The following is a 15,411-nucleotide window of genomic DNA, read 5'->3' as shown; positions in this document are numbered from 1 at the left end:
GAAAATGGCAGGGCATATGGGAAAAGAGCTGAAGAGGCAATTATATAAGCATGAGCCTGTCAGCACTTCACATAATAAATCTTGTACATCAACATTTTGAAAAGATCCAGGGGCATGGGACGTTTTCTCTATGCTCTAAGCTAACACATCTCCACATCCTGTTAAACAACTTTCTCACTCAAGGCTTGACAGTTCAATGGTTGTCACAGCACAAAGTTTTGGCCAAGGATAAAGGAAAAAAAAACTATAATCAAACTCCCATGTAGAGGTTTTTAAAGTGTCAGAATGAAGCCTTTTTTGAGTCATATGAGGGTCGGGGAATCACTGTGACTCAAAGAAGCTGTTTAGGCTGTTCATGGAGGATACTGGGGTGAAAAGAAACTTTTCTACATGATCTGCTGTAGACCATTTTACCCATTTATATAATCTCATTACTTTAAAGTATTAAACCTAGGGCTGGGCGATATGATGTACAAATCAAGCTGTCATCTGATCCCTGTGGCAATAGTGAGATTCTCTTTTTGGCATTCACTGCTTTAAGGCAACTCAACCATTGACATGTCCTATCGGTCAGCCTCTGTGACAGGTGCATTTAATAACAGTAACTTCTGAACTCCAGAAGCAGATAGTATCTTTATTCTGAGCTTTACTGCTAACAACATGTACATGCACATGAATCGTAATAAAACTGTGATATTATTATTTTGGTTTATCCCCGCAAGAGCAAAGTTTGTTTTTATAGGGCCCAGAAAACCTGGAAGCGCTATTGGTATGATTTTCTGTGATTGCTTAAATGTTTGCTCAATTAGCAGCTTTAATGATACCTATGTTTCATTAAAGCTGAAATCAAACATTAAATATGTGATTAAACATTGGCTCATTTTCAGAATTATGCTATTAGTAATCAAAGACATTCTTGGTTGATTTGCAGAGAAATCATTGTTGGCTCACATAAACAGTTAATTTACTTCATTCCCATTGAGAATGAAAACTATCAATGGCTGTGACTGTGCATAGGCTGCATCAATAGAAGCTGTTGTGTGGCAATAGTCTCTTGTTTCAGTAAGTGTCATGTCTCCACCCAAAACAGGAATTGAGTTTTTGTCAGCCATAGAAGCATTGATCCATGGTGTTGAGTTTATGCTGCATGCATCGATTTGTTGTATTTTAATAAACACTGTGTGACATATGACCTTCAGCACATTCACAGTGTTATGTTTGGGACGATGGCGCACAGTATGATTTACTGCCTCTGTGTTGATATGAGGTGAGTTTGTTTTGTATAAATCTTGTGTTTCATGGGACAACTCTGTCAGTGAAGTGATTTGTGAATGTGATGGTTTTGAAGCACTAAAACCTTACCAAATCTTTGACAAATACACGGCATAGTTATATACCTACTAACCTCACTATGACATCACCCTAAGGACAATGTGAAGTTTGTGAGAACGATTCCTGTCAGATAAAGGAACACAGGGTTTCATAATGGCATATGACATGATGACCTTTGTCAAAATAGTCTGCACAAATTGAAAGCACAATGGCCTTCAATGTGTGAAATATTATCACCATCTCTGAGTGACAGCTCCTCTCCCTGGCCTGGAGTTGAAGAGTGAATCTGCCTCTAGGCTTGTGCATGGGGCCTCAGTTCAGAGTTTGAAATGTTTGATAAATGAGGGTTGCCATTTTGAGCATTTAACCCAGAGCTTGATACTATCTGGAGAATGCAAAGTTTCTTTTCGATTCTGGAATAACCTGTTTACAAATATGAGTATTAACAATCTCTTTATTTTATACTTTCTTTTAATTTGTGTGATGGCTGTATTTAAATTAAACCACCATGAGAACCCCCCTACAGCCAATACCATTAAAGACTCAATACATGTGATGCTTCTTTTAAAGGCTTAACAACTATCGATTGTGCTGATTCTCCTAGCCTCCGTGTTAGTGCTATGGAATGATTAGACATATAGAATTTGCATGGCATGTTCAAGATAGTAAAAACACTTTATTTAACCACACACATCCTCTGCCTATGTGGCCATTTATTTATTTATTCATTCAATAAAAAATATTGTATAGACAGGCTACAAATGCTCCAGACGAAGTATTTCCTGAGTAAATTACTTCCTGACATGGGGCACACTCACTCTGGCATGTTTTATGTGCACCTCCCCCTGTTCATTTATTGATCCACCTGTCTCAGAGCAAAGAAACATGAGCTACAGCGTGTCCTCTTTGGAAACTAGTTGGGTTTTCTGTTTAATGATGCTGACCTCTGACCCCCACAGAAAAAAAAAGAAAAAAACACAGATAGAGCAGGACAAAAAGATGAGCAGCAGAGCTGACACCACACCACTCTATAATCCTACATAACACACAGCCAATACATGAGCTGGAACAAATGTATATTTCCCTTAAGCCTAGATAACATTTACACTGGCCAAGTAAGAGGGCACAGTATGTAGCTTATGAAAAAGTGCCAGCAATATCAAAGAACTCCGTAAGTCACCCACCATCTCAGTGATTTGACTTTCTATATAGGCCAAGGCGCTCAAATATGAAACAGTCTTTGAAGTCATAATCTGCTTGAGTTTTTACACAATCAAAAAAGCTGTATTTTCATATCGATTTGAAATAAAGCTAACACTCACTACACTACTTAACTACACCTTAATTAGCTGTAATAAAGCATAAAGAAAGAGCTAATTCATGATGAACAAATCATTTATTAAGAATGATTCAGGTTTAATTAGTACCCTTAGTGAGCATAGCGCTGCTTCCACCGGGGCTCATTAGTACCCTAACTCTAACTCTGATTATTATAAAGTGTTATCAGTATAACTTCTACTGACATTTTCTCTATACGCTGCTTTATTGCTAGTGTCTCAAGATGTTAATATAAGTCCCAGTACAACAGACAGCTACGCTCTCACTCCCAGACACCTAACAATAGAATGCATTTTATCAGTTTTCCCCAATATTTAGTGTTTTTTTTTTTTTTTTACAAATTTTTTTGTGTGAACTCACATCTGGAACTCTGAGAACTACTGAAGCACTTAATTGTAGTTAGTAATGCCATACTGAATCTCACAATGGATACAAATGCAGCTAGAAAATTTATATAAATATTTGCAGCGTCTAGAGGTAAAAAGTAAATGTGTTGTAAAATAAGATACTGCTGCTACTCCAAATTGTGAAGTCACACTTCTGCATATATTTAGTTTTTTTATATTTTATCATTGACTGTGAAAACTTCGCCCATACTTCAACAAATTTCCATTATTTGCAGCAGACACGTTCTAATAATGGCAGTGAAACCTTGTGTCAGGACATAGTGTGGACAGATCCAGAAGGATTGAAAAAGTTTGTTAGCGCTGAAATACTGACACTTCTTAAAAGAGGAATCCCTCCCTGTCAATGCAGTGGCAATCTGACAGGTCGGCCTAACAAGATTTTCACTTTTTTCCTCCACCCAAGTCCACTCATCTGTCACTATGATGACGACGGGATAAACCTGAGACAGAGCTTTAGAGAAGAATGCCAGGCTACAAGGATAGGCTTAAGAATACCAACACTTTTTATTTTTCTCCTACTGTTTATAACACATGCACTATGTGTTATAATGCCATAACAGATGAGGGAAAGTAATTTAATCAGGCTCAAGATGTTAATTTTAGGCAGACCTAAAAGGTCAAGAAGCTATCTGCTGCCTGGTCCAGAGCATCACATTAACAGACTCAAAAGTCTGCAGAGAGTGTTCTGTGGATGCACTAAATGTCATGCATCTCAGATATCACTTCAAATCATCTATTTTCTAAAAACTCATGCAGATACTGTGAAGAATGTAAGGAAATTGAGAGAGCAATACGCTTTAGATAGTTGACAACAAACTTTATATATTTTTTGCAAAATTTAGAATATCTTTACATATGGCAGGAAAGTTCAACAAAATGCCATTCTACTTCTATTCCCACTATTACCAACAACTACCCTATTTAGGTTTAGTGGTTTTTTTCCAATAAAAAACTCAAAAGAAAATAAGACTGCAAATTGAAATGTGGTGAGGATGGTGGCATGTATGTCACCGCTTCTCCCTCTGACTCCGATTGGGTTTTTATTATTGGAATACTTAGATTATTAGACTTTTTGAGTTAATTTCTCTTCTATTATCAACTCAAGTAACTCGTTAACGCAACTCGACAATAACTGATTAATGGATTATTACTTATCTTGGACCTGACAACTACATGGACTTGTCGTGAATCTACCACTGGTGCCTTGTTGCCTTCCTGTACTGGATAACACGCTCTCTGCTGTTTAGACCATCACAGCTAATTGGAACCACCAAATGTTGCTGCTAATACCTGCACCGCTTCATTCAAGCCTGTGAAATATTCTGCGCTGGAACTACATTGCCTCAACTGGCCTTAGTCTCACATCTCGATGCAGCTTCTCCAACATCTGCGGGAGAATAAACTTCTGCATCTCCATCTGCAGTCATGCAAGTTGGCAACGATGTCATCACAACAAATGTCACATGGACCATCAGACTCTGGGTCCATTGGTCAAAGTGAGTCCATCTTCAAATCCCATAAGGACTCTCCCTTTATACAACTTAACACTCGCTCCCAGAAGAATAAGGTACATTTCATGCAGGTCTTGATCATTGAAATAACCATGATTTCATCGGCCTGACAAAAACAAGGCAACGGCAAAATGATTTTCTAAAACTGAACCATTCAACACCCCTTGGCTAGCTATACCTTCAAAAACCATTAAGCTGTGGTGGCTTGGCTTGCAGTCATCTTCAAACATAGTTTTGCAGTTAAATTGCTCTCTGATCACCTTGTTACATTATTTGAATATTTTGCTTTCAAAATTAGTGGACACTCCTCTCTATTTTTATTGCCCTCCCAAGGCCTCTAAGAGCCCTCAAGCCTTCCAAATTTTTGGAACTTTTGTCCACTTGTCCACCACTGCTGCTTCTGTTTTACTATTAGGGGATTTTAATATTCATGTAGACTCTTCCACCTACCCATTTGCTGATGAGTTCAACTCTGTCCTAAAGGGATTAACCTTCAAAGGGCATGTTCATAGTCCAACTCATACAAAAGGCCATACTCTTGACTTAGTGTGCACTCCTAGCCATTTCAGACCATTTTGCCATTGCATTCACTGCTCCATCATTACTCTCCAAACAGACTAACAGAAAGTCTTTCATTTTGCAACATTAACCAGGTACTTCCAACAGACCTCTAAGACTCGCTTTCCTCCCTCCCACCCCCAGCTCCCTCCAACAAAACAGAGGACTTGGTCAGCTATTATAACCAAACTGCCTCTCACTACCGTGATGCTCTGGTGCTGCTATAAAACTGTCACCTATCTCTCCTCCTTGCCATGGTCTACACAGGATTTACATGCTCTAAAGTCCAAATGTAGGCAGCTTAAAAGAAGACTGGTCTCACTGTCCACCTGCAAGCCTACAGATCCCAAGTCTCCTCATATAAGGAGGCCCTCAATGCAGTCAAAGCAGCTCACTACTCCACCATAATCAGCAGTCATCAGAACAGCCCTCGCTTACTTTTCTCCACCATTAACTTATCTCCGGAGGACATTCCCACCTGCTCTGACACCTTGGTCCTTTGTTCTAAATGCCATGACTACTTCCATAATAAGATTCAATCCATATACAACAAACTACAAGCAGTTACCCTGGATCACTCTCCTCCACCTCGAATCCTACCTTTACACCTGTCAACTCAGCCCGGGTGACAGAGCAAACACATCTGTCCAAAACATCCACCTCCATGCTTGAGCCACTCTCCGCAGCCTTAGTCAAAGCCTGCATCTCCATCCTCAGCACTTCCATGACCGATATGATTAACACTTCTCTAACATCTGGTTCTGTCCCCCCTTCATTCAAGATGGCTGCTGTCACATCCATTCTGAAGAAGCAGGGTTTGGACATGGAAGAGCTCCAATTATACAGTCTCCCACTCCATCCTCCTCGACCACCTTTCCAAATACATTGGACTGACAGGTACTGCACTCTCCTGGTTTCAGTCACCTTTCCAAAAGACAAAAGTTAATTTCCCTCAATGGCTCGCACTTTCCTTCTTCTCTCATCCACCAAGGGTTAACACAATGTTCTGTGCTTGGTCCACTTCTGTTTATCATTTACATCCTCTCCCTCGGACAAATCATACAAAAACATGGACTAAACTTATACTCATATGCTGACGATACACAACTTTACATTTCCACAAAGCCCTCCGCCCATCTTCCCCTCAGTTTCTTTCCAACTGCCTCAATGATCTTTGGACCTGGTTATCATGCAACTTCCAGAGCTCAAGACAAAACTTATGGTTGTGGCCATCAGACCACTCCTCCAGAAGGTTGGAGATCTGGTACTCACCATCGATGGCAGTTACATCTGCCCCTCCCCAACAGTCCGCATCCTGTTCTCAACCCTCTCCTTTGGATCCCACTTCAAATCAGTGGCAAAATCTGCCTTTTACCACCTACTCGACATTTCCTGCCTCCGTCGATCTCTCCTGGACTCAGCTTTTCACACTTATTCACTCTTTAATCAATTCCCCTCTGGACTACTGCAACAGAGTCGTGTCCAGGATCTCTCAAAAGCTCCAGGACGGGCTCCAATACATCCAAGAATCTGCTGCCAGGGTTCTTATTCATACCAGGTCCTGGCAACACATCACCCCACACTCTTGCCTATCTGCACTGGCTTCCTATAAAATTCAGGATCCAGTACAAAACTCTCCTCTTCACCTTCAAGCCCTTCCATACTTCTCATAGCAACAATCCTACACACCCTCCTCCTCATCCACTTACCTCCCCATTCCCTGCTCCAGGTTGTGGACAATGGGAGACAGAGCCTTCTGTGTCCAGGCCCTTGCACACTGGAACACACTCCCTCCACACATACAAACTGCTGTAACCACTGATCAATTCACTTCTCAAAACTGGCCTTTAATCTCACCTAACCACTCCCATTTTGTGCATGTGTTTGTATGTGCACACGCTTTGTTTTTGGTGTCTAGAAAAGTGCTATATAATCTATAATATATGGAAGGTATTGTTATTATTATTGTTATTATTATTGTCATCGTCGTCGAGTAATGAGTATTGAAACAATCAAATTAAACATATTACCTTTTGGTTTGTGAATTCAGAGTGAACATTTCCCATCACTGCAGTGCTTTACAGATATTGAACCAAATACAAGTGGTCGGGGTAATGTCTGCAGCAGATAAAAATATCGTTCTCATTTTGCATTAAACCCACTGCACTGCCTTCTCCACCAGGAGCAGTCACATTAATCTACTTCTGTGGTGGAAGTATCAATACAGTGTAGAATACATGCATGAACTAAATATTAGGCCTAACTGCTTTTTCTAAATACATTGGTAGTTTTTCCTATTCTGTTTATTAGCATGTTTGCAGTTGTGTGGTTGAACTGATCAAGTGTTTACCATTGATCTAGAAGATGGTTCTTTTCTTGTTGAAGAAGCTCTCTCAGTGCATTGGTATCAGCAGAAAAAATACAACTTCCTTTTAAGACAGAAATCAAGTAAAGTAAAATCAAATGGCCACTTAGCCTGATTATAGTCCTAGTAAATCCTGTTAGCTTGTGTTCCATCACAATTACGACACTGTATTTCCAAAGTAACAAAACATGTTCACACCTTTTGGCCTATAACAGACCTGCCCTGAATGCATCAGAGTTTAAAGCCTCCATATAAATACAGATAACTACATTGTAAGACTTACTGTTTACATTTCATAATGACATTGTCAGCATGCATGCTTAGCTAGTTATTGATTTGTCAAGGGGAAATTACAACTGGCTTTTAAGCATAAATCAGTTAACACAAAACAAAATAGCTACTTAGCCTGATTATAAGCCTAATAAATCCTATTAGGTCAGTCTTCAATCACACTTGAAGCAGGTGTTGACCTCTGCAGCAGGAGAGGGGCTTGTCCCTGTTGCCGCATTAACCACCAGCTGAAAACTACAGCCAAGAATTTAACAAGACTGAGGTGAAACAAAAATGCATAAGGCAGTATGATTTATAAATACAGAAAAAATAGAAAAGGATTCCTAAATTTACAATGATACTTTTGATGGCGAGACAAATATAAATATAAAGGAGGCATAATGTGGTTGTTTGGTATTTAGTTTTAAACTGTAGATCATTGTTTTATATTTTGTTCATTGTTCAATATTGATCTAAAATGGCCTTAACAATATAAACAACACTAAAGTCCATTGAATTTATGGCGTGACACCTCCTTCTATAACTGCACATTGTAACCTCCTATTTCAAAGGCACCAATCTCTTGGGTACTGTGCCGTGGGGCTGGAGCACCTACACAAATCTCTGATCTAATCTCATAGTAAGTCTTTTCAACAAGAGCTTACAAAGGAAATGTCCCTCCCCAGCTCAGATCTGTCAGTCATATCAGTTACTTGTGCTGAGCAAATGCAGGTTGTGCAGTCACCCTCCCTTGTGTGTTAATTGTTTAATCCATGTCTGTGCACAAAGTGGTAAAACCAGAAACAAAACTTTATATGACAATAAACATATTCCCTAATCCATGAGACATCCACCTGTTGGGAACCAAATGCAGTGGACACCTGGGAGATGAGAATGTGAGTAGTCAACAGTACGCTAGGGGGAGAGAGGAGATCAGCGGGTCTGTTGTGGGATGAATACCGCACGAGAATTACATAGGTCTGCTGTGTAACGGGAGGCAAAAGAATGGAGGAATTGCATAGAAAACTGAAAAGGTTAACATGTGTGGGTGTGCATGGGTCTACAGGGATGCACGTGCGTGAGCTGGGTTCACTCCAGCCTCCAGTGGCCAAGTACAGCCTCTTTAAGCCAGCGTTAACATCGTGTATGTAGCAGGAGTCCAACCTGGACACACCTCCTCGTTAGCTACTGCTCCTTTAAGACAAGATATGGCCCATTATCACAAATGTCTCTTTAAACTCTCCACCTCTCACCTCCCTCTTACCCTGCTCTGTACCCTCCACACCGGGCCAAACAGCTCTGACAGCCCAGCCCCTTTATGTCGGGAGCACTTTGTCTCAGGTCGGGGACAAGTCGATTGATTAATGGCCCTGAATCCCGTTGCTCCCATCCCCTGCTCCTGTTTTGCTCTGTCCCTCTGCTTAGTCCTGTATACGAGTTAATCCTAGTTCCTCCTCACTGCGCGCTGAAAAGGCAGGGCTCAAACTTTACCTCCATTTTTCTCCTCCTTTCACCGCATAAATGTGGGTAGAAATAGGTGAGCGCTCTGTGCAGACCCTAAATCACAAACAGAAAGGAGACAAAGCTGCATGTGGGAAATGAGTGGGACCAGGAGCAAAGAGTAAGAGAAGAAAGACGCTAAAAATACCCACCAGTACATTCAGGTGGAGGGCCTCGATCTATAGGTACTGCTGACTTGTAAGGTGCAAAGCTAAAGACGGCACTGATATAGGATAATATGTTGGCAGGTTTTGTAGCACCTGATTGATGTTAATATGTTCAATGTTGCATAAAATGTATTGCTCTCAAAACTGTTTAAATATTTCTCTTTGCCTGACTGTGAAGGCAATTCTTGGTAATTTTGAGATTGAATGAAGTTGCAATGTTAAAGGGCCTGTACCTGATTTTTTCCCCCATGTATTTGTACTGAGGCAAAACAAATTTTTCTCAGAGATATTGTATAAGCAGCTCTTGAGGTCAAAATATGTCCAATGTGTGCTGTCTGCATCAAATTATGAAGCGTTTTATTGCTTGATAATGTGCTTTAGAATGTTACATAGTTTTACTGTAACTGTAAAATTCACTCTGGTCTCAGAGTTGTGAAAAGAGCGTGAATAATTAAACAATCATTATTACGTTTTTTTACTGTACAATTGTTATATTTTTATACAGTAAGCCACTACAGCCACTGCTTCATTCTTGTTTGATTATTCATGAGGCCACATTTAAATCTGGTCTGGGGCAGAGTGAAGAGCTAAATTATGTGAACGCAGAATAAGTCCCATCAAGTTTAATTGAGCACAAAGTCAACAGCCCCCTCCCTGTGAGCGGCCCGCTGCGACTTTTCAAGCCCCTAATTCCTCACACACTTCTATAATTGACTGGGACACCTATTTTCTAAGTCCAACCAAATGACTGTCCGGCTTTTATCTAGCCACGTCGCCATGGTTACGAGTTTAGTGGGTGAGCGAGTGTGTTTGGGGCAGAGGGAGGGAGCTCCTAATTGACTGGCTGTTAAAGCTTTTAATGAAGAGTGGGCTGAAGCACTCCTATTAGCAGATAGGGGAGTGAGAGGGGGTCAGCGGTGCAAGAACCGTCCAAAAAGTAGGTCTAAAATGAATCACGCATATTGTTTGAGAACTTACAAACAGGAGTTAAATGTCAACTTAAAAAGACGTGTCATGCACAGTGTAAAAAAATATCTAATTAAACGGCAATCTCAAAGGAATCGGTTCTCAGTGCAACCAAGCTTCTGCAGGCTGACCAAACAGCTGTGGATAAACACACTAATTGCCTACTTTATCATATGAATTATGCATGCATTGAATAAAAAAATTAACAAAACACTATGAGTAAACATGCATAATATAATTTATAATAAAATAATTGTTTTGACGATACTGAATTCAGTTTTTGGAACATCTTAAGATTGATAGGTCATGTATTTCGATAATGGTTTAGTGGATGCTTTTATTATTTTTCACCCAGTGCTACTTTTAAAACCATATTCCTAATCAAGGTGTGCTTTTGTGCTGCAGGAGCAGTCGAGGTGAGGAAAGAAGGTCTCGAGGCTCAAATTAACCGTCTGTCCGAGCTCATTGGACGACTGGAAAACAAGGTGAGAGTCAAAGACGCAGTGGACTGTTTAAGTAACTTATTGACTTAAGAGATTAAAGCTTCCCCATCCCGACTACAACACATACAGGCATTTTGACATCATTGCATTGCATTGTATTCCACATAATGCAAAAGCATACTACTATCTGGAATCCCCTACACAAGCGCATGTTGTTTTCTGTCTTGTGAATGTACAACACCAAAATTTTGTGATTTTCAAGACTCAACTTTTGGTGCCATGCTCTCACAGTGCATTCCACTATAAATACACACAATTGACTTTTCTGACTTAATCATTTGTCAAACCACATGGCAGCTGACAGAAGTCTGTTAATCTAGTAACATCCCTCTTAATGTCTCACAGTTTGACAAAGTTTTAGCCAAAGAACTCCTCATACAAACTATAGTGCTAACTAAAAGTTATGCCCCAAGCCTATTTGCACAGCATGGTTGGCTCATTTTGTTTCTTTTTTGCTCTATTTTTCACTTTGGTTGAGAGTAGAATGGCATTATCCAAAAATATGTATCTGAATATTTCTGGCCATGATCCAGAGAAAACTAAATTTTTTCAAATATCATAATTAGGTGTTGAAAAATCAAAGAGCTTATTTTAGTACTTGTTTAGTATTTTGGTAACTGTTGGTTTTTAAGATAAGATAAAATATGCCTTTATTAGTCCCACAGTGGGAAAATTCCAGTATTGCACCGCACAGTTAAAGAACAGAAGGAAAATGGTACATGCAATAAAACAAGATAATAGATAAATAGCTTAAAATAATTTAAAAATAGACTTAAAAATAAACTAAAAATAGACTCTAATATAACATCTTCGTAAAATGACTTGAGTATTGCACATAGGTATGGTTGAATGACACATGTTCAGTGTTAAGTGTTCATTGTACAGTCTAACAGCAGCAGGATATCAGATTAATATGGTCATATCACTAGTATCAGTGAGTACATGAGAGAGATAGCAGCTCATGTAACATTTTGGAAGTAATATTTGAGACAACAGAAGATTGATTGTAAATATTTATTGGAAGGGAGACATGATCGAAGATGAGATTTATTGATGTTGCGAGAGGAAATGAGGTACAGAAGTGTTTTTAAATCAAGATAAATTATTTGCTCTGGTGTCCTCTGAAAAAGATTAGCCAAAAGGAAAAGACAGAAAGAGGCCCCACCTATGAAAAGGCATCATTTGTAGTTCTAGGAAATCTATACAAACCTATTCTACTAGCGTTCAGCCCGTGTAGTTCCCATTTCTCAGTCTGTGCTCTTCTCATATAAATGTGTTTGGCCTAATGGATCCCCAGCAGACTCGACTGTCTATGGAGCAGAGGATGGTGCAGTCAGGGGGGAAGGGCTGGACTAAAGCACTACAATCACATATGGGAGAAATAATAGGATAAGGTGCACCACTGGCCATAGGCTTGTGTTTAGAAACAATCTTTAGCCCATCGCCTCAGGGCTTAATCCAATACGACTTTTCCTGAACTGTGTTTCTGCTAAAGGATGAATGTGGAGGCCTGCAGATAGACAAGTGCACAGTAATCACCTCACCTATGACCTGTAAGAATAACCATATAGAACTACAGAAACAGGGAAACCAAAAGACTTAAAAGAAAATATATTTTAAAAACTAGAAGTTCTCTATCACGTACATAGTTAATCGTTACCAAGCAGTGGTGGAAGATAACGAAGTATAAGCAGTAAGGTGCTTTACTTAAGTCAAATTTTAGGTCACTGTACTTAAGTAAATTTTACAGTAGATACTTATTACTTTTACTTCACAGCATTTGAGAGCAGGTATCTGTACTTTCTACTCCACAACATTATTTTTTTTTTATTGGACTGAAAAGTAAAAAGTACTTTTCATATGATTTGATGGGTTATTTTTTCCATATTTGTGGCAACATCCTGACTAACGTTTTCAAGTTTAAGCTTTGAGCAAACAAAAAAACAAATACACAAAATAGCTACTGTTATATCACTACATTTAACACTTTGACAAATTAACAACACTTGTGTGAAAAACTTTTTTCTTTTTACTCGTAAAGTACATTTTTAAATGGTTACTTAAATAATTTTACTTATGTAGATTTTTCACATGATACTTTTACTTGAGTTACTTTTTACCTCTATCGCTACTTTACTTAAGTAACAAAATTGAGTAGACTTCATCCACAGAAGTAAAGGAATAAAATGTCCTGACACACCAGGCAGAAATGTAGAGAATGAAAAGATGAATTCTTTACAAATGAATGTGGCTTTTCAACAGAAACAAACTATTGTGTGCTGAGAAAAGAACAGATGTTGACATTTTGCAGACGATAGAATCCTATGTACTGCCATGTTACAATTACAACTGAAAGATGACCCACCATGACAAAGACCTTGTTTGATTTTTATGAATAGGTGTATACATTTTTTATTTCCCTAAGCTAAGAATCAAGGTAGGCTTTTTACCATCGCCTGTGGCTTTTCTGCTCTCACATTTTTAGGCCTGGCACACAAAGCGTACATTGATTCCCAGGTGATTTCATTTCTCATTTACTGTTCTCTGCACCTTGTCACATCATATCTCTTCTTCGTGTTTACTTGGGTCATAAGCCACTATAGTTTTGTGCACTGAGCCCTCAAATCCATGTGTTTGATATGAGTTGAGTTGTACACTGTTTCGTTTGATGTAATATGTGCACAATTCTGAGGATGAAATTCATTGCCAAGTATAAGAAAATATGAAATTATTTACTGAATGTCTGAAAACCGAAAGAGTCAGTGTCTTGTTATTACACAGCAGGATTTCATTACCTGCAAAACCTGCTCAAAATACCTGTGTTCTATATCTTACCAGAGAAATAGTAGCCATGTTGTGTCACAGAAAATGTGTTCCTTACAATATGTTTCTATATTGTCAGGCTTTGATTGTGTTGCTGTATATGGTCGTTCCAGTACTGGCAGTTGCAGTCTAGTCTTCACAGCCTCCAGAATATTGTATTTACAGGTATCATACATATTTTTATTTATTGATCTTTCAGGACAGAAGGCACTTTCTGTGTAATATATGCATGGAATACAGCAAATATCAATAAACAACACATGGAATCAAGCATTTTAACGGTACACAAAGTAACCTTTCTGGAGGTCTGCCACCTGCTTGTCACTATTGAAATAACATTGCCTGGAATGTTGCACTGTATGGCATTAAACATACCTCTCTGCTTATTGTGGTGAAAAAGCAAAAACAAAAGCATTCTTACTGTGAACAGGGTCACCTCTTCACAGAAATAACTTGTGACTTGGCCTGGTGGCATCTCCTTCTTTTCTCCATGGAGATAGATCATTTTCTGTAAAACACTGTGGGCAAAGCAATAGCATCTCCACAGAGACAAGAAGGTGGCGGACTCATTTGAAAAGTTAAATAGTGTACCTTGAGAGGTGTACTATTTTATGTTCTGTGGTAATTGTAGGGCAGTGTAAACCCATTATGAGCTGCAGGTATATGTTCATTTTTGACACATGCTCTTAGAGAGCTTTAGGGTAAAATAAGCATTATACTTTTGCTACTCATTTTCATAAATAATAGAATAGAATTAGTTTCAACAGACTGCACTAGAATTGCATCATCTCCAGTTGATGCAGTGTCTTGAGCATCATGTATTGTAGCCATCAATGATAAAAACAGATAATAATTTTTAAAGGCAATGCAAGTTTATTTGTATAGTACAATTCGTACACAAAGTAATTCAAAGTGCTTTACAAAATAAGAAGGACCTTAAAATCACACAGAACATGAAGAGCCTCAGACTTTCAATGGTGATGGTATTGTGGTTTTAAAAAATACAATGTGGTTTTGTGTAGTTTTCACCTGCTACACTGCCTTGTGTAACTGCTGTAAAACTCAAACACAATAGGAGAACTCTGAGAGAAGCCCTCTACTCCCAGGATACAGATTTGTATAGTCCATACATGGCATGTACTGTGTTTTTTGTGTTATACGTGTTTTGGTTAACACTTAGGCACAGACTTACTATTTCACAGACCTAACTATTTCATTAATACTATAACCCCTTAATGACGTAATTACTAAGCCTGAATAGTTCTTAATAAAATATGAATTAACTATTTGAGGTTTTATTTAGACTAATTGAGGTGTAGTTATAATAAAATATAACTGGGTTTGTATTGGATGTTTACATCAGATTTCTTGTGAGCCAGAGTAAACCATTTTGTGAGCAGTGAAGCTAGCTGGTTGCAACAGTCTTGACATATATGAGTGAATGCAAGTGCCCCATGGCTTTTGAAAAGTTGGAAAATGTTCAGTAGTTTGTCTCCATTTAGTTTGTACCAGACAAGTGTGAGCCTGAGTCCAGCTGTGCCCATCTGTGTGGCATTAGACTCACATAGTTCCTGTGGTGTCAGTCCACTCTGCTTGTGCATTTGTGTGTACTTTTGTGTACTTGTATGTTGTGTAACTGTATAACTGCTCTACTTGCCCACTGAGACAGAC

At 38.9% G+C, this 15,411-nt stretch overlaps 1 protein-coding gene across 2 annotated transcripts in view; it reads left to right on the top strand.

Moving 5' to 3' along the window:
- Window positions 1-15,411, top strand: part of necab2 (N-terminal EF-hand calcium binding protein 2) — a 103,399-nt gene that overhangs the window by 53,101 nt on the left and 34,887 nt on the right. For both annotated transcript variants that reach the window (XM_033968744.2, XM_033968745.2), the window contains exon 8: window positions 10,820-10,899. In XM_033968744.2, the coding sequence (XP_033824635.1) occupies window positions 10,820-10,899 (80 nt within the window). The remainder of the gene's footprint in view (window positions 1-10,819; window positions 10,900-15,411) is intronic.

Source organism: Periophthalmus magnuspinnatus, chromosome 6, assembly GCF_009829125.3.
Source record: "Periophthalmus magnuspinnatus isolate fPerMag1 chromosome 6, fPerMag1.2.pri, whole genome shotgun sequence".
In the NCBI taxonomy this organism is placed as follows: Eukaryota; Metazoa; Chordata; class Actinopteri; order Gobiiformes; family Gobiidae; genus Periophthalmus; species Periophthalmus magnuspinnatus.
The sequence above is the reverse complement of the archived record's forward strand: the minus strand, read 5'-3'. Positions and strand labels throughout refer to the sequence as shown.